This window comes from Podarcis muralis, chromosome 3, assembly GCF_964188315.1.
Source record: "Podarcis muralis chromosome 3, rPodMur119.hap1.1, whole genome shotgun sequence".
Classification (NCBI taxonomy): domain Eukaryota; kingdom Metazoa; phylum Chordata; class Lepidosauria; order Squamata; family Lacertidae; genus Podarcis; species Podarcis muralis.
The window spans coordinates 21,607,580-21,627,900 of NC_135657.1; the positions used below are offsets into that span (position 1 = coordinate 21,607,580).

The window sequence follows — 20,321 nt, forward strand, 5'->3', positions numbered from 1 at the left end:
CTGACCTAGACTAAGACAGCTTCCTGCTTAGTTTGGTGAGAAAGTTAAGTAAATCTCTCCCTGTGAAATGAACGGAATTCAAGATACTGAACTTTGGCTGGATTATGATGCCAAAAGAATACCCCTAAGGCAGCTGTATGTGCTTTGTAAATGATTAAACTTTTCATCCAAAATGGGCTGGTTAATCAGAACCACTAATCCCCCTTCTGCATCCGTAGTGGTGAGCACCTCTATCTTCTCCGACATCCCTGCCATTATTCTTTCCTCTGACACGGTTAAATTACATCAGAGAGTTTTCACTCTGCCTCACAAACCTCCTGCTTTCAGAGACCGGCCTTTCAGCTACAGCTGCATCAGCATTAATGGAATCAACTGATAGCATAACAATTCAGTCAGTAGTTAGGGAAACAGGCAGGTGAGAGACAGGCATTCCTTAGCCCCATGCCTGTCTACACAACACCAAAGGCTTACAGTCAAATATTTGGCAGGTTTCAGAATGGTCAAATCTTTTGAGTTCAGTTTCTCAATCTTTTGTCAGTCTTGTGTGCAGTTCTCCACATTTCCACATCAGTTTGTAGCAATTGTGAACACAGAGTACAGTAAGGTGCTGAGTGGTTTTTAATTCTATCTTTATTGATTCTTCTATACAGATTTTTATTTATTCACTTCCTCTCTCTGTTTTGCTCTCTTAATGCTCTCCACTTCTTTCTAGTCGTGGTTGACCACAAACTTGACACGAGCCAACAGTGTGACGCGGCAGCTAAAAAAGCCAATGCAATTCTGGGCTGCATCAATAGGAGTATAGCATCTAGATCAAGGGAAGTAATAGTGCCACTGTATTCTGCTCTGGTCAGACCTCACCTGGAGTACTGTGTCCAGTTCTGGGCACCACAGTTCAAGAAGGACACTGACAAACTGGAACGTGTCCAGAGAAGGGCAACCAAAATGGTCAAAGGCCTGGAAACGATGCCTTATGAGGAACGGCTAAGGGAGCTGGGCATGTTTAGCCTGGAGAAGAGGAGGTTAAGGGGTGATATGATAGCCATGTTCAAATATATAAAAGGATGTCATATAGAGGAGGGAGAAAGGTTGTTTTCTGCTGCTCCAGAGAAGCGGACACGGAGCAATGGATCCAAACTACAAGAAAGAAGATTCCACCTAAACATTAGGAAGAACTTCCTGACAGTAAGAGCTGTTCGACAGTGGAATTTGCTGCCAAGGCGTGTGGTGGAGTCTCCTTCTTTGGAGGTCTTTAAGCAGAGGCTTGACAACCATATGTCAGGAGTGCTCTGATGGTGTTTCCTGCTTGGCAGGGGGTTGGACTCGATGGCCCTTGTGGTCTCTTCCAACTCTATGATTCTAGTCGTTTCTGCCCATCCCTTCCTGTCACTTCCAATCTGTCCCATTCGCCTTGTACCATCCAGATCAACAGGTTCTCAATACATCCAAAGTAGTTGGATGTTGGGACAGTTCGGGACAGGCAAAAGCTCGCGTCTCTTCTTGCAGCACAGTTAACCTGCGGAACTCACTGCCACAGGAGGCAGTGAAGGCCACCAACTTGGATGGATTTAAAAGAGGATTAGACAAGTTCGTGAAAATTAAGGCAACCAGCAGCTACCAGCTATGCTCTACCTCCACTGGCAGACATTATGTCTCTGAACACCAGTTTCTGGGGATTGCAAGTGGGAAGAGTTCAGCTGCACTCATGTCCTGCTTGTGGGCTGTCCACAGGCATCTGGTTGGCTGCTGTGATAACAAGATACTGGATTAAATGAACCATTGCCATGATCCAGGAGGGTTCTTATGTTCTTCGAATTCAGGAGCAGCTCCTGCTCCTGCTGTTCTTCACAGACATGCCATTGACCACCTGAGTGAAGCTCCTGGACCACAATTTGGGAAATCCTGGCATAGAGAGCACACCGGTAGACAGGAACTTTATTGTCTTAGACAAGAACTGACCCAGGAAAAGCTTCTGATATAACTAAGCCCAGTGCCTAACTAGCAGACGTTGCTTGTCCGTCAGGGCAAGGTGACACAATTTGCTTCAGGTGGCAGATCTGTCCCCTTCCCTGCCATTGTGCTGTCGCTGGCGCCATGGGGGTGAAAGCAGCATTGGGGCACTTTGCCTACAAGGGCAAAACATCTCAGGATGGCCCTGCTCTCTAGTGATTAAACCATGTCTAGGTTTGTGTGTTTAAAGAAGCAACAATTTAAATATATATAGCAATGTTGTAAAAGGAACCCCTGACCATTAGGCCCAGTCGTGACCGATTCTGGGCTTGCGGCGCCCATCATGCTTTATTGGCCAGCATGACTAATCCACTTCTGGCGAACCAGAGCAGCGCACGGAAATGACGTTTACCTTCCCGCCAGAGTGTTACCTATTTATCTACTTGCACTTTTGACATGCTTTCGAACTGCTAGGTTGGCAGGAGCAGGGACCGAGCAACGGGAGCTCACCCTGTCATGGGGATTCGAACCGCCGACCTTCTGATTGGCAAGTCCTAGGCTCTGTGGTTTAGCCCACGATCGTCACTTGCTTATCTCTAAATCTCACGGGCATCCGAATAGCTCAAGCAAGTGATGCCTTGAGTGGTAACACTGTCACCTTTGTTTACAAGACGGCCTAGCATAGCCTCAGCAGATGCACTTGGGTTTTCAGGTACTACTTATGCATTTGGTTATTATACCTTCTCAGGAAAGTTGTCATTAGTTCCTGTTCTGCACCCCATGCTGGGTTGTCACAAAGCATAGCTCAGCTGGTAGAACAGGAGACTCTCAATATCAGAGCTATGGGTTCAAGCAAAATGTTCCTGCACTGCAGGGGGTTGGACTAGATGACCTTGGTGGTCCTGTCCAACTCTACAAATTCTGATTCTATGAACTCTGTGTTCTACATTTTCCTTGCAAAGTAATTGGGAGTCTACCTGCCTTCTTCAAGTTGGGTAGGAAGTCTCTATGCTGGCACTAATTATGATAGCTCTTGCAGAGATTTGTACCAGTTATAGAAACTCTCATAATTTGGAGAGGTATCTCCAATTCCCCATTACCCTGGCCAGGCCACTTCTCAAAGTCAAATATTTGTTAATTTCTTTGACATCTGATGGGATGGCGTTCCACCCAGACGGGCACAACTACTGAGAAGGCACATCTGACATAAGGCAGAAAATGTACTCTGCTGAGCACTCTGGTTCATCCAAGGTTATCTGTGAGAAGCGGCTTGAAACATCCAATCTGGAAACTATTTGGGTACAGACAGTTAGGTGAAAGTCCTCTGGTGGTGGTGGTGTTTTCCCAAGCTGAAACTTGATCCAGCTCTTAAATATCTATGCAGATGCATGCTTCTCTCAGCTGCATATTCCTGCATTGCAGGGGGTTGGACTAGATGATCCTCAGGGTCCCTTCCAACTCGTACAATTTTTATTTGTGCACAGGTAGGCTCATGTGATTCCCTTATGCCATGTTTCATCTTTTCCAATTCCATCTTGTGAAGTCAAGGTATTGGGGATTCCAGAGGGTGATGCCAAACCACACAATGTCAACATTACCACCTGTTTGCAGACCAGTGTTGCCAAACACCCCTCCTATTGTTTTCAGTAGTCCCGGTCTGGTAGCTGCTCCATGACCGAGGGGATTACCCAACTGGTGACTTCCCATCCCGTATGCAGTGAACACAAATTGCCCCTTCCTTGTATCCAAGGCACTGCAGGAAACCATCTGAGCTGTGCAAAACTGCTCTGGAGAACCAAGTGGTCTGCAATGTTGTGTGCGTCTTCCTCAGAAACTATGAATCTATTTTGAAATTAATGATTGTGAGTACAGACTTAAGACACAGGAGAACTTGCCTCTCTCCAGTAAGAGAACAGAGACAGGAAACTCCAGGCTCTATCAAGATACCACATACTGTGGATTAGAGCAGAGGGTGCACATGCAGGGCTCACCCGCAAACATTCCTGGGTGTGTGGTCACCTCTTCAGAGCTCCTGAAGGTGGTGTCAAAGCTCCTTCTGTTCTGGTGAATTAGAAACCTCTCTGCAATCAAGAAGCCTGATGAAGCAAGGCTCCCTTCTGCCGGGTTTCTAAGCACATTCAACAGAGCACACATAGAAAGCCCTTTCAGACCCATGCACCTGGGGGTGTTGGGAGGTGAGCTTGCAAAGGCACAAGCACACTCCAGTGCCACCTGCTGTCTATGGCACAATGACATTATCTAGAGTCTTCTTGCTCTCTATTCAGATTAATTCAGAAAAAATAATAATTTATTTTCTAGTGTTTGGAAGGCAACTAGCAATTGCAGGACAGATCCCATGACAGAAAAGTAATTGGTTCAACAACTACAAGATGTTTTGTGAAAGGCTCTTAAGGAAATCGGAGCATAGAGCATCAACAGATCATAATGAAGTTGATTGTCAACTTCCAATGAACACTTCAAGACTTCCCTTGCCAAAGTCATGCCAATTTTCATCATTCTTCTGTGCGATAATTCTCTGCTTAAGTGAGACTATAGTTACATTACGGTCTGGAATTTTAAAGGGATGCCCCTAGATTTCTTTTTAACTAAAACACAATATTGATTCCTCAGTATGTTTGAATTGAATATGACTCTGCTGCAGCCACCCAACTTCAAAACTGCTTTATGTGATTGATCAATGACATTTGTTATTTGGTAGCTTTGGAGATAACATTTCACCGTATAAGGAATATGACTGGATCATCATCCATGGCAGAACAAAATAAAGAATCTTGTTTAAGTGGACTGTGTCATGTTACTTTTCAGAAGAACTGTGAACCTTCAGTGAGTTTGAATGGCATCAATGATTTTTATAGGCTACCATGCTGTTTGATGTAGTGCCACATTTGCCAAGGTGAAAACAATGTGAGAAACCCAAGTAGCCAGAAGGTCTGTTCCTTATTTCAGCAATGTGTACCTTGCATAAAACTCATCTTGTTGGGAAATACAAGGACCTTGGGTTACACTGTTGTGCTGAACAAATGATGGGCAACTATTCCTTTCTGTTGGAAGTCATTTGATAAAATTCAAATCATTTAAAAATCAACACCATGAATAAAAACCAAATAGGAACAATTACAAGTAACGTTTATGCTTCTGAACAGACATGCACCAGTTCCACAAATTTACAGACACCCCAGGCATCAAAGAGAAACATTACAGCTTCATTAAATGGGGGAGGCTACAGGATTTGGTAAATGAATAGAATTTTAAATCAACTAAATAGATTATATGTTCTGGTGGTGCTTACAGACCATAAAAAGCAGAAGATAGGCAAGCATTTGCAAAAAACACAAGTAAAACAGTGCTAGCACCAGAGGAGACCACGTTAATGAGGATGGAGGAGTTTTCTAATAGGCCAAAATGAAACACATGTTCAGACAAAGCAACAAGACACAACCTTTTTCTTAACTGGGCCATTTCTCATCCCTTTGTATAAATGCAACTTCCATATATTGTAGAGTGAGTTCAGATGAAATGTAAAGCTGTCCAATCTTTAACCTTCCTTTTTATATGTTAGATACATACCACCGTTTCTTCTTAAGATTTCAAGATGAAATTTATGACGGCTGTGTGGATTTAAAATAAATAAAATAATAATAATAATAATAATAATAATAATAATAATAATAATAATAATCCAAAGCAAAAGCCAATCAAGAGATTTAGAGCAACTCTACCGATCCAGATTGTTTTTCTAATAGTACTCTCTTTTGACATCCTAAGCAAACGAAGCCACCTGAACAGAGATGGAGCAGCTCAAGTCAGCAAGGGCTTCGCAGTGGAGGCTTCACTTCAGCCAGCAGTGCAATGGCTGCCTAAGATCCAAGCCACTTGGCTAACTGTTCCATTTGGCAATTCAAACCAGACAGCAGCTCATTGCATGAATCTTAAAACATTTTCAACAAGCTAATGCAAATGAAATGGAATGGTGTGCACTGGTGCTATTTAAAAAGAGAGAAAGAGAGAGCCCACCTGATTCAGTGTGAGCTGCTGTACACAAACGCAAAGCACCATCCACAAAATTTGAATTGCAAGGTGTCATCACACAGTTTCAAGCTTGTGATAGTTACACCTTTGATTACAACAGAAACAAGTTCTAGCATTCCAAGGCTGATTCCTCTTTGCAAAGCGGTAGACCTTACTTCCGAGTAAAATGTGCAGGATTAGGCTGCATACCAAACTACTTTTCACTTTTATTCTTGATCAATGGAGCTCGTTACGCTCCAAGTCTCTGCACTGGCAATTTAAAACCAAACACAGCAAGCAGAGGGGATAGCAGGCAGGAAGAGAAAAGGATTGATTTGGACATAAGCCAAGACTTAGCTTAAGATCATGTTTCAGCGGAACTGATGGTCTGCCAATGAAGCAAACATATCTGTAGTGTGGTTGGCAGAAAGCTGCTCTCTGGATGCATATTAGTTGTGTGAAAAAACCCAGCTTTACTCTTCAATATGGAACAATGACTAAGAAATATTCAGGTGTTTTGATGCAACCCCCTTTACATCATCTTATTGGAAAAAGAAAAGAGTGGCGGAGCAACTAAGCTATAACTTAACTGGGGCTATGATATGGTGCTTCAAGGAAACAATTATCCATTATAAAATGCATTAGGATTTATCCTCATGTTTTAAACTGACAGCCCACCAAACAATTTGTACAGGTAAAACAATTTAGGCTGTAATGCGTGTCTCTTGACTTTTCCCCAAACTTGGCCTACAAGATTTTGACAGTGAATTTTAGTTTATATTTGGCATGGTTATCTTGGTGAACAGACCAATCCTAGCAACATCCTTCTAAGTATATTAGATATAAATATCAGCAATACACAAGTGAACATTTTCCAGGTTCAGAAGAATGTGATTATATTAAACCTTTAGTGTTTACTGTGGAGTGAACAAAAAGGCGTATTCTCAGGTAAGGACATATAACAGTAAAAGCTATGAAAAAGAGTGAGGATCAACAGTCTGTGTAGCATCCTTCCGCTAAGGTTTAAGAACAGGCTGGCTTTAGCATCCATCAAAATAGCTTAGACCACACAAATAGGCACTTGCCTTCTGATGTTGATGTAAATGGATCCAGCTCAGTTAGCAGAACACCTGTCAATAGCATTTCCTATGCAAAGGATCTCACGCTGCACATAATGGCAATAATTCAGATTTCTTTTCCCTTCCTGTACCTTGGGAAATCATTCTTCCTAAAGTTACGACCGTCTGAAAGTAAAACTTACACTTTGCTTGAGTAACACCAAACATTTTGCATAATGTTCAGTAATATTTTTGCAAATACCACAGGCTGACTTCCACCAACATGTTATCAAGCACTATCACCTCAGCTTGTTTCACTTGCAGTTCAATTCATTTCTAACCTCCTGGACCAAATTTCAAGCAGTGATGATTCTCAAGAACTAGGTGCTTATACAGAGTTGTGCACTATTGATACGCAATTGTTGTTTGGAGCCAAATATCACAGTAAAAGCCAGAGTTCTTATGCTCTTATAGGTCAACAGCATGCTGATCATACACACACACAAAAAAGACAGTATTTACAATCACAGAAGCAAGTAATTGTTTCGTCACTAATTCCTTTCCCACAAAACTGCGCTTCTCACTGTTTTAGCAATCCTTTATTGAAGATAACAAGTTGGTTATGTTCACTGTATTGTATGAAACATCACAATATCATACTGGGAAGGTACTATCAGTACAGGATTGGACCAGAGCAGACAGTCTGAACAGTAAACCATTTTGCATTCTTCATTCCCTAGCTTTTAAACAACCCAAAAAAAAAACCCAGTAGGGACAAATACCTGTTAACATCATCATTTAGAACACTTTAACTTACAAGGCTAAAATCTAATGAATAAATAAAATATATTGTGGCAATAATCCTCTAGCCCCTCCCAACCGCCCCCCTCCCCCCAAAAATCAGATACACGAAGAACCAAATGATCGGGAAAACTGGCTATAGGCACCAGGTTACAAGAGTGTACATGGATCTACACTCGAGTGTGTGTATGAGGGGGAAGCTACAGAAAAATACCATGAATTTCACACAAAACCAGTTGATGACTGTCGTTAGCTTAAACTACACACAAGGGCAACTACATCCTCGTTGAAACACAGTTTTAAACAAATAGGAAAATGTTTACAAGGCATCCACAGCATGTAAATCATGTACAAATGGATACATTCAATGTTTCCCCTCCCCAATAGCTTTTATTTATTTATTTTTTAGATAAATACTTTACTCTTCTCCACTTTCAGCATTAACTGGACTCAATACATGCACAACTCAAAAAGAATTAAGAAAAAAAAATAAGGTTATTGCAAAAATAGAATTAAACTAAGAATCTTCAAGTACCTTACATGACGGCCACTCTGTACCATGCCCATTGCTTATAAAATGAAAGGTCACTGAACCCATGAAAATATCTCTAATATTTTCTTAGATTTAAAATAGATAATTTTAGCTGTATTTATAGTAATCTCAAAGTGATAATTTGAACTTTGTAAATAATGCAAACAATTAAAAATTATACCCATATTACTCGACCTCTTTTAACAGCTGATAAGAAATCAAAGGGGGGGGGGACTATAGAAAACCACATTTAGAACAAAATCACAATTTACATTATAATAAAGGCAAATATTCAGCATTAAAAAAAAACCTGCAGCAATGAGTGAGATGTCAAAGCAAATTACAACTAACCATAAATTAAGTTGTTTGGTTTAAAAATATTTATTCTAGCAAGAGTTTATGGATGTGTTATACACATGCGCAAAATTCTTATTGGTTTTAGATGCCTAAAATCTTCTTATATTATTGCCAAATACACTTTATCTTAAGCAAGCAGTAGGCAACATATCACAATTTGGACACTGTAGGGAAAAACCTAACAGTCTGGTAATACAGGTAAAACTGGAAAATTTAAAATAAAAAAAAATACACATCCTATAGCATATTGCCCAACTGAAATGACTTTCCAAGCCCAGAGCTGCAAAAGCCTTCCATCTTGGTAAGGTGAAGTAAGTAAGTGTCTCATTACAATTATTTGCACTCAATTGTGCATTTATTGTAAGTTTTGTTAAAACATAGTGTGTCTTCAGAGTACAACTACAATCCCATGGTACTTTATGTACATTTAGTGATGTGCTCCCAGCATAATTCCTTCCTTGGTTTTTAGGGCTCAGGCTCCATAAAGATGTAACCAATGCGCCCAAGGCTGGTAAAAATACTGTAGTACAGGCAATGCTAAGAGTGGCAATATCAGAAAACACAAATATGAACAAATGATGGAAAATCCTAATAATTTCTTTCTGCCCATTTCACAAAATGTTGGAAATCCACCAGAATTTTTCCTTTGTATTGAAGAAAACTGATTAAAAGTTTTTCCCCCATTTTTTCAGATTCAAAAGCATTTTTAGCAGATCTGTAAGGCTACCACGGATCTTCTAGATCGCCAGCACCCTACAGGAAAAGAAGAAGGAAACTGTTAGTGTTCTACTGGCCCAAAAATCCGCACTGTCCTGAATTGCAACAAGGAATAAACATACAAGGAGGAGCTGGGACTTCTGGCTCCACAGTCTTACCAGACCATCATGCCCTCAGGCGCTTCAATCACTCTCCCTCCTCCGCTAACCCAGGAACGTAATGGCAATAAAAGAAGAAACTGCCAGGAATACGAACCATTTGAAATTGTGACCAAGCAAATTAGCCTACGCATCTGCTAGACAGTCAGTATAATTTTTGGGAAGTATGATAGCAGCACCTCAAAGCAAGCCTTTCCATAAAGGTGAGTGAGCACAGCAGTGGTCCTAACACAAAGAACCCATAACCCAATACACATTTTTGTAGGTGTCAACACTATCATTTTTACATTCCAATGTGTAAACAAGTCAGTTATCCAATGGCAGAAAACTTAATAAAAGTAGCAAATATTATTTGCCCAGGAGTATCACTTCTGAAATAAAATTTGTTCAGCGAGTTAAAACTTAATACGAATAAAGATCACTCTCATTATGTTAACAAATTAGATATTACACATTCTGCTCTGTTTGATGATGGCAACTTGAACTACCCCAAACTGCTTAAATAAAGTCAATATGCATTCAGATTATTCCACACATATTTTATTTGGTCGTAGACAATAATAACTCATGTACTAAACACTAATGGTCAATACATTTTATCCATTGGATACATAGGTGCTATAAGTGCATCCTGAATACAATTTCAGAAAATCAGGTACAGATGATATAGTCCAAATTACAGCCTGACATAACACCGTATATTTTAATATAATGACTAACTTAACATGCCTTAAAACTTAAAGGGCTAATATTCCTTTGACATGACAAGAACTATTCATAATACAAACATGCAATATCTACATCACCGTAATAAGTAAAAGAAAGTGAGTTATAATCAACACACTGTAAATGCTGGATTAAGGTGACAATTTTAGGCTCTACCAATTTAATGAAAACCACAGAAGTTATAGCTTTCACTTGAATGCATTTACAATATGACATTCTTCTTAGACTATCAAATTCCAGCCCAATGCCATGAGACTAAAATCCGCAGAAACCTCTTGACCAATGTACAAGAATTTTGCTGCTCTGCTTCCTGCCATGCATGCAGAAGACAAGCAGTAACAATGCCTATGCAAGCAGCAGTTCTCGGGAAGAACTCTCCAACACACAAAACACACAGAGAGAAGAATACCTTTTATGCATTTAGCATGTACAAATAAATTTAAGAGGAAAGCTAACTGTCTAAGATGTAACAAATAGCAAGAGACCAAGACATTATAATCGCTAAACCATCAACTGTGTGAAAAAAATGAAGGTATTACAACTTTTTAGCACCCTGTTCATCGCCCATCTCAGAATCTTCTTGAGCACTCTGCTCACTTTCTGCTTTGGTGTCTGTCTCTTGGTCACTGGATCCATCAGAGGAATCTGAAGTAGAGGCTGTAGCCGATTCATCAAAGCCTTCTTCTCCCTGCATTCTAGCTAGCCTGTAACTAATCAGCACGTCCTCCAGAAGGTGGCGGTAGTTCCCCCTATGAGTAATTCTCACTTGTCTGAGAGCTTCCACCAACTTTCCCTGTGTTCCACCTTCTGCGGCTTCGCCAGGGTCCTTATTTAAGATTCAAGACCCCAGAATCAGTGGTTAAACTAGGATATTTCTAAATTTATTAATACATTAGACAAGCTATGAAGAATCTCTAGAGTTCTATGGTCTAGAAGTAAACTTTCAACCAGTCTTAATGAGCCTTGGGGAGAACACTTATAGAAGTTAAGTGTCCTAAATGCTTATGGTTAAAGGAAGTTTATTAATTGTGAAAAAGCAATGTGGAACCAGATCTTCCTATTCTGCCATTTCATGGGCATTTTGTTCACTCAAGACAGTTGCAGATGGCTGGATAGCATATATAAATTTCGACCTTTAAATGTAAATTATATACCACTGGTGCTTTGAAACACAGCAAAAACAAAATAAAAAACTGTGAACAGCTTAAGTAAAATGAGTTCCTACTTATCTTGTTTAGGAAAGAGATACTTTAGGTGTAATTGAGTAAGTCACATGAAGTTGCCAATGGAAAACTTCTTGCCAATTGGGTGCACTCATGGGAAGACTAGTAACACTTCTTTCAGAGTGAAGTACAAGCTAACTCTCCACAAAAGTACAAATCTATCGAGATATGCAGATGGCATTGTGAAAAGAACTTCGTTTTAATTTACAAATTCTTCAAAATATATCCCTAGAGTTCAAGAACCAAAAGGCTCTTTAATTTTAAGTCTTCTGAATGTTATGACTTTAAGATTTAGTATTCTTAGAACACTAAAACTAGATTCAGGGCTGGCAAAAAGTGGTACTTTACACAAGATTTTTCAATTCACTGCCACTGGATTTGTTGGCAACCTTAAACTTAGGTCCTTTTAAGATGGAGTTGAGAACCATCAGTCGCTACTATATGATGCCTCCAGTATCCGGGGAGGCCTGTATTTTAAATATTAGTTGCTAGGCAACAACTGCAAGAAAGGGCTACTACCATCCTTTGGCCTGGATCCAGCATGGCTCTTAATGCTCATTATGTTTGATTACCTGTGCCTAGTAATATAAAGGATCTTTGATGAGACATACAGCTCTGGGATTGTCAGCATAGCACCCGTGGGCACAGATGTGCTCACCAAGACCCTCACTGGCACCTGCTGGCATCCCCACACTGATTACAGTGCTTATAGGGCTTAAAGGCTGCTTTCTATTGTAGACAACAGAATACTTCTTTCAAGCAAAGCTTTTGCATGGGGGACCTTTGGAGGGTGGCACAGCTAGGGAAGGAAGGCTTAACTCTCCTCTGCCTAGCTGTGACACCCCTTCACAAACACAATTAAGCTTTAAACAAGCCTCCTACAGGAACAAATGAAATGTTTTCCCCAAGCCTAACTGCAATGGGGGAGGAGTAACTGGGAGGGAGACAGCTAGCCCTTCTCTCCACAGTTGTGACCTAAAAAATTGCCCCAAGGGGGGGAATCCTTCTACTTAAAGCCTGATTGCTAGGAGGGGGGAAGTGGGGAGGGGGTTGCAATGAGTGTGTGGTACCCACAATAGTTTCTATAGTTTCCAAATGTGCCCATTGGCTCAAGAAGGTTGGAGGTCCCTGTTATAGCCGAAAGTAGCAAAATATGCCTCTCAAAGCAGGCAAAGTGTCCTTCCCCAGACACGTATGTCACAAGGGCTTAGCAGTAAACCCTCTGGCTTTATCAACAAGGAATCATGCCCAATTCAAAATCACTGGTATTGCAAATTGGCCCATTCCAAAGAAATGGTACCTAATTCAGAGGCTTTTTCTTAGGCCTTTTCATTGGGCGTAAGCATTGATCCTCATACCTTAGCTAAGCCAAACACACTATACAAACTGATTAAGAACAAATGAGAGGCAATAGCAGCAGTGCTGTGTGTTTAAGCACAGAACTACCATTATTGTGCAGACACAGTGGCAACCCATTCTGAAAACAAAAAAGGGGTGTGTGACACTACCAAGTAGAGAACCTTCCTCTACCAACAGCTAACCTCCCAGATGTCCATCTACAGAAGCTCTTTTCTGCCAGCCAAGCATTTTTACCATCAGAGCTTCGCCCACTTATCCCTCTTGCTGTGCCCCATCTCCCATTTGCACCTCAAACTCACCTTCTCATTATGACCACAAGCAACTCAAAACGTGTAGGATCATCACAGGAAGGCATCTTGGAATACAAGAAGCTGAATATACTGTTCTGTTTCAGGAAACTTCAGTGTACTACCTTCATTCTTTTTGATGAGGTTTCTGCTGGTTGTGCCCAGAACAAGCCAAAATTAAAGGGGAGGGACCTTAGCTGAGTCGTAAAGCACATGCTCAGCATGCAATGGTCCCGTCTCCAGGGAGGGCTTGGAAATACCAGTCTGAACATTCTAACAACTATTCCTTTGATGGTTCTTTCAGAAACTGTAGCTACCCAATTAGGTAAAGGGACCCCTGACCATTAGGTCCAGTCGTGGCCGACATACAGCTTCCGGGTCATGTGGCCAGCATGACTAAGCCACTTCTGGCAAACCAGAGCAGCGCCCGGAAATGCCGTTTACCTTCCCGCCGGAGCGATGCTTATTTATCTACTTGCACTGGCGTGCTTTCGAACTGCTAGGTTGGCAGGAGCTGGGACCGAGCAACGGGAGCTCACCCCGTCGCGGGGATTCGAACCGCCGACCTTCTGATCGGCGAGTCCTAGGCTCTGTGGTTTAACCCACAGCGCCACCTGCGTCCCTTGCTACCCAATTAGGAAAATATAAAATGCCAGCCATTGATACCACCTCCTCACATGAATCATGAGTCCCAAATACCTCGAGACTGAGGGTTGTAGCCAACTAAGTTTTACTCACACATCCTTTAATTCCAATGACTCTACCAAGTTCATCACATTCCATTAATTGCAATGGGCCTACTCTGAGTTTGACTAACACTAGATACAACCCTTAGCTGCTCCGGACTTGGATGACATGAAGAACTATTATGCATTAATTTTGCATCCAAAGTGCTCCCAGTTTTCTAATGGTAAATTCTAATACAAAACTAAATTCAGCAAGTTACCCAATATTCATATGAAATTAGGAGAAAAAAATAGAACACACAAAAAGCAAACCTATGAAAAATATGTTTCCAGGAAGGAAAACAGATTTTCTCAGATCTGGATATACACCATTAGGACAGATAACCAGATATGTCAAATGTATTGTAAGTAGTTTGAGAACTGGCCTTGATAGATTTCTTTCTTTCTTTCTTTTTTACAGTGAAGTAGTATTCACAGAGTGCACATATATTAATGTGAATTGATACTATTTCTCATTCTGCAGTCAGACTATGATCTTGTCATGTTTTCTTTATTATGGCTATAAATGCCAGATATTTCTGAGTGTTGTGGGCCAATCCAGCCACATAAATAAACTTTCAATACTGAAGTAAGTGGGGTATCTGTTAACATTGCATTAATTGCAACACAAGGAAGCCTCCACACATTATGTCACAGAATTAAGCAAAGAAAATACATACTAGGCCTGTAAAAACCCACAGAGCAGGTGAGATTTCTAAGCCTTTATCAGAAATTGGAAACCTTGGATTTTAAATCTACTGCTTCTTGTATTTTTACTGTTGCTACGATAATTGCTTTTGTTTCTGATGTTTTTGATCTGTTTTATATTTGTTTTATGGTTCTCTTTTGTAGGCTATCTTGAAAACATGGATTAATAAAATTATGTTGTTGTTGTTTTTTTTAAAAAAGTGAAACCTTGCACTCTTTCCCAGTTTCTATCTCACTTGTTCTACATTCACCATGACCCTATTCCGAGCCACCAAATCTGGCAATTCAGCATAACACTGAAAAGCTCAATTAAGGTTCCTAAAATCAGAGTCAGAAGCAGCTGGGTGGGCCCATAACTCTGTGCAGAACAGTCTACATTAGTGGGAGAAACTACTGTTCTTGCTTCATAACTCTGAAAAAGCACATTCTTTGACTGCAAAAGGAACCAAGTTCAATTAGCACCATCTCCAGATTCGGCTGAGACTTTCCCACAACTGCAACCCTGGTAGACAATGGTGAGCTAGATGGAACAATGGTGTGACTCAGTATAAATCAGTTTCATTTGCTTTGGGAAACACAGAAAACACACCTCCTATGCTATTATGAAAGTACAAAAAACAGAAGTTCTGATCTACTCTATCCCTGAAGGGGAAATGTCAATGAATACATTATTAGTACACAAGAATGTATTCATGTGGATCAATGTGATAACACACTTTTTAATAACTGAAGGAAAGAAAAATGGGAAAACCTCACCAACAGCATTTCAAGACCAAGGCTGAGAACAGAAAATCTAATTCAATTGAAATTTATGGGACTTTCTTCCAAGTGAATTTATTAAAAAAATTCGTTAAAAATGCTTATTTCAACAAACTAGAGATCGTGTACTTTTAGCACATTTTAATTAAGCTGTTCACGTTAGCACACATTTCTAGAAGCCAATTTTTGAGAAACACACCTTTTACTATGCATTGTCTAGGTTATTCTGTATTCTTCTCTGCAGTTCTTACAGGCATTTACAATTCACATTTCCATATGAAAGTTTAGCTAACTAAGCACAACACCTATGCCAAAACTAAAACAGAACACAGCATACCAAATTCACTCCTTGGGGCCTAGATTACTTTGTTGGGAGCTCTGAATACTCATGGCTCAAAGCTTAAGCTATTTATACATTACATAGTAAAGTTAGCTTACTGAAATAGCACAGCGTTATTAAATGTAGGTGGAGTCAGGAAATAAGAAACTTGTGATTCCTTGCAAGCCTATACACCTTGCCAAGGATGTCTCTGACAGGGAAATCTAGATATGCTAAGAAAGTATTTTGAAACCTGTATACTAGTAGTGAAATTAAGATTCCTAGTTTGCCAATTCTAAGTAGAAAACAAGAGTCCAATTGGCTTTCATAGAAAACAGTTGGATCACTGGGAGAAAACTAATTAAGTATTCAAACCATAGCATCAGGTCTTACCTAAATTATCTCACTGTACTATTCCCACAGAAACCAGTGTTTCATATCACTTAATCATAAATAGACCCTCTCTTACTGTGTGCATAAAGGCAGAGGGCCTTTATTGTGGTGGCACCTCAATTTTGAAACACCTTCCCCCAAGGAGGTTTGATTGGTGCTGACACTACAATCTCTCAGTACCAGGGTGATATATAATAATAATTTTATTATTTACACCCTGCCCATCTGGCTGGGTTTCCCCAGCCACATATTTGTATATACATTTTACATTTATTTTATGGCCTCTACTTAATAGTTCCTATTTGTGTGTTTTTTAATGGCTTGAACAAATGAGTTGTTGTTATTATTAATAATATTATTATACACTATCTTGGAATCTACTAGTTGAAGGGTGGTTTAGGAATTTAAAATAAATAAATGTATCCACTTGATCACCCTATTGCCTTTCTACTAGGCAAGATGGCACAACCAATTAAATTGTACCTAACAGGAAGACCAGTTGCATATTTGGTAAAGGCCTAACAAATGAAGAAGTCTCAACATTAGGTGTCACACATTTATGTCTGTCTCTCACCTATTTACTGTAAGCATATAGTATTAAAGAAATGCTTATATTGGTGACCCTGCATTCTGGTATTGAGTAATAGCAGCAGTTTGCTTCTTCAGAACAAGACATCCCAGGAGGATCCATTAACCCTTTAAATTCAATGGTGGCATGGAACAATGCACTTGCAAACACACAGTTATAACATCCCCCACTGAAATATTATAATTTACTTGCATCAATAAATGCTATCAATCAAATGTAGAACTTACCCCATCATTCTCTCTGTGTGGGTTCAGCCTGTTATAAACAGCTTCAATAATATTTCGCCTAGACAAAGGTAAAATTCTAAGTTATGTTTTGAGCAGGTTTTCACATACAAAAGTAAACAATCTGCTCTATTAGTTAAGATGGCTAAACAGCGGGAATCTATTGTCCTCCTGCTCTGCTTATAGACTTCCCAATTGGTGGCCAGAAATTCTGCCAACGGCACTGTTTCATGAGCTGTTGTGTAAATGTGCAAAACACTGGCTACATGGAAGACATTCAACAATTTGCCATCCCCACCTGCCATTCTGAAAGACAGCTCCAAAGCACTTTTGCTGAAGTGGCTCTTAGGTTTACAGTGTGGTCTTGGGCACACTCTTCCTCCTCAAGCCTACCTACCACACACAGCGTTAAGCTAAAATGCATCTCTGCCATGTCTTAAAGAAAGGGTGGGATAAAAATACAACTCAAACTGTTGGCTTCTGCAAGTAGTTAAAAAAAGATGCAGCAATAACTATATGCCCATGCCATACATTTAAATTAATCACAAAGGAAGATTAAAATACATGCATGTGTCAACAAGCCCAGCCCAGCTTTCCTCCATTCAGATGTGTGGGAGTGATGATTGAATTACACTTTTATGAAATGAATAGCATGTAGAAGACAGGCTGAACAATTTAGCAATATAGGATATGAGCCTGTATGCACCGTTTCAAAGCCATAATTAAGAGTTTCAATGACATTCTGCACTTACTTGCCAGCTAGACCACCTCCTGGTGGTAAGTTTGGAATATTCTCTGCAGACAAAATGCGCATTACATGAGCAAGATCCGGCATTCCTTCTTCGCCCGACTTCTCCATAATTTCTAGTTAAAAGAAAATGCTCAAATTATTACAACCAAAAGGAGACACAGAAAACCCTACACGTGATACTCAATGCAAATATCTCAGACCTGGTACAAATACACGTGCACATCAAGAACTTGAGCTATTTTTGTATATAAAAATGTTACCTGCATGAAGGTGTAGCAAAATAACACTCTCAATAAAGTGTTTCGCAACATGTAGCAATTGTTTTCCATATATTTAAAAAAAGGGATGGACAACTTGTTATTTTAGTATCAGTCTGAAAGGTTGGCTGTGTTCCAAACCAAAGAGATTACAGCAAAACTTCAATGCATCGGCCTATACTGTGGGATTGTATGTGTACATTCCTTACTTTTGGGCATCAGTCACACATGCCCTTCGAAAGCAAGCATTACAAAATGACCACTAACAAAGGGTATGTGTGCGGAGAGGAGATGCTGAGCACCTAGTATACGGAAGGCAATAGTTCTGTGTTCATGCCCACTTAGAAAATTGAGGAAGTAGTGCACAATCCAACACTGATTAGGTTGGAGAACAGAATCAATAGGAATATTCCTGTTTTACTGCTCATATTAGAGGGAGAAAAAAATTACCGAGGTCAGCATAATTCTCCAACTTAGAAATGCCTGACTACACAGCTAAAGTGATCTCAAGTAGACATTTTCAGGCTTCTCAAATCTCATTCCCTATCTGGAGAATTCAACTTTATAGTATTTTCTACATGGCTGCAATGCAGTCATGGTCTCTCCCAAATAATGGCAGATGTACGCACAGGCACATACAAACACTTCTGCAAGGTGTTCTATTTGCTATGGAAACTCTTGTGTGTAAAATCTCATTTGCACAGTTATTATGATCCTGACATATTTTTAAATTATACAGTAATCTAAATAGGAAACTGCATATTGGACTAGCAGTGCAACTTCTAAAAACCCTGTAGAACAAGACGCTCTGAAGCTTCACAGCTAGATCTTCGCTCACACCGATTCCATGTCTGGAGTTTTAAAATTTCATCTGTCCCGAGCAAGATTGCCTATCTAGTTTATCTAGTAATATTTTTCCGGTTTTCATTACCATTTAGAGAACTGCATTTTCCTTTCATTCTTCTACCTTTTTCCTTCAACCTTCTTTCAGAATTGGTTATTTATTTTGACATCCAGCTCTCTGGCTCCATTCTTCCACTCTACACTTCCTTTTATCATCACTGTCACTATGATGCTTACCTACATTCCAACAATACCTTTCTATCCTCAATGAAAAATATCAGCTAATATATTAAAGGATTCTATTCTTCAATGAAAACTGACAGAAGGTTCAATCAACAGCCTGGTGGCTTTAGGTGGGAAATATATTCAACAGAAGACAATGTTGTATAAGCAGTTTTCAACTGGCTTTTTCCGGCTCCACCTTCACCCCCCCCCCATTACTTCATCATATTAAAGACCCCCAATAAAATATAGCCATTACCCTTGTAGTTACTCTAGAGCTTACTTGGACTCCCATAATCAAGCTATGCTCAACTATAGAAGTATTAGCGCAAGAATTCTTATTATTTGCCTTCACATTTCAACCACATCCAGTTCAAAATCCAGAAAGATAAAATAATAGCAGTTAATGTGCTGATTTATAGAATAAGGAAATAAAACAAAAGAAAGAAAGCTGCAAATCAAGAGTGGGTCAGTTAGACATTCTTCCACAACAAAAGGAAGTACACATGATTGCTGACTACTATTTATAAAAGTGCATTTAAGCTGAAGGTATTTTCTCTTCACTGTATCTTTACACTATAGATACTCTTTTCAACTCTTTTCAACTGGTTGACTATATTCACATAAATGTACACAAAACTATGGAAAGAATAGTTTTGTTGTTTTCAAAGGTGATGTGCAAGTTCCAAAAACACCCCTCAAACATTCCCCCCCCCAGCTTGATAACATGTGAATTCTTGATTAAACCTGAAAGGTTAATTTAAACACCCAATGCAAATAAAAAAATCTAAGTTACTCTATGAAGCTTTCTAACACATTCCCTTGTTACATGAAGTCAAGAAATCATATTGCCCCAAAGGATTTTATGCAATCCTGTTCTGTGAAAATTTATGCAAAACTACAATCTCTACATCTCTTGGACCACAGTTCCAATTCAAGCTACTTAATTAAGGAAACAATAGACATTTGTCAATGGCTAGAGTATTTATTGGAATTAGGCAAAATCTGAACTGAAAGAAAAAAGGGAAAAATAAGTCTGCTCTTCTGCATTCTCTTCTGTTTTCTTTATATTCTTCTATCTTGAAATAAAAGTCCTTCAATACTCTAACTCTCATTTCTTGTCAAGTATGTGTCACTTAAAGTTGTTACAGTTCATCCAACGTACAGGACATTGAATGACTTGGGCAATTCCTGTAGAGAAAAAATCAAAAGCAGCACACATAGGGTTGAAAAAATATGGGTAATTTATTATGTTGAATATTTTGGCTTAACACTATACATGAGCTATCCTGTATATGAAATTGCCTGTGGTAATAAAGATCCCCCCCCCTTTT

The 20,321-nt window shown here is 39.7% G+C and overlaps 1 protein-coding gene across 5 annotated transcripts in view; it reads right to left on the bottom strand.

Annotated features, from left to right (window-relative positions):
* Positions 1–7,614: 7,614 nt before the first annotated feature.
* The window catches only part of PPM1B (protein phosphatase, Mg2+/Mn2+ dependent 1B), a 46,478-nt gene continuing 33,771 nt past the window's right edge, over positions 7,615–20,321 (bottom strand). For 4 of the 5 annotated variants that reach the window (XM_028724814.2, XM_028724810.2, XM_028724812.2 and 1 more), the window contains 3 exons: positions 17,667–17,778; positions 16,918–16,975; positions 10,127–11,154 (listed from right to left, as the gene is read on the bottom strand). In XM_028724814.2, the coding sequence (XP_028580647.1) occupies positions 10,864–11,154; positions 16,918–16,975; positions 17,667–17,778 (461 nt within the window). In that variant the 3' untranslated portion in view covers positions 10,127–10,863. Of the gene's footprint in view, positions 9,481–10,126; positions 11,155–16,917; positions 16,976–17,666; positions 17,779–20,321 lie in introns of those variants that run through there. The other variant, XM_028724816.2, reaches the window with a different exon arrangement.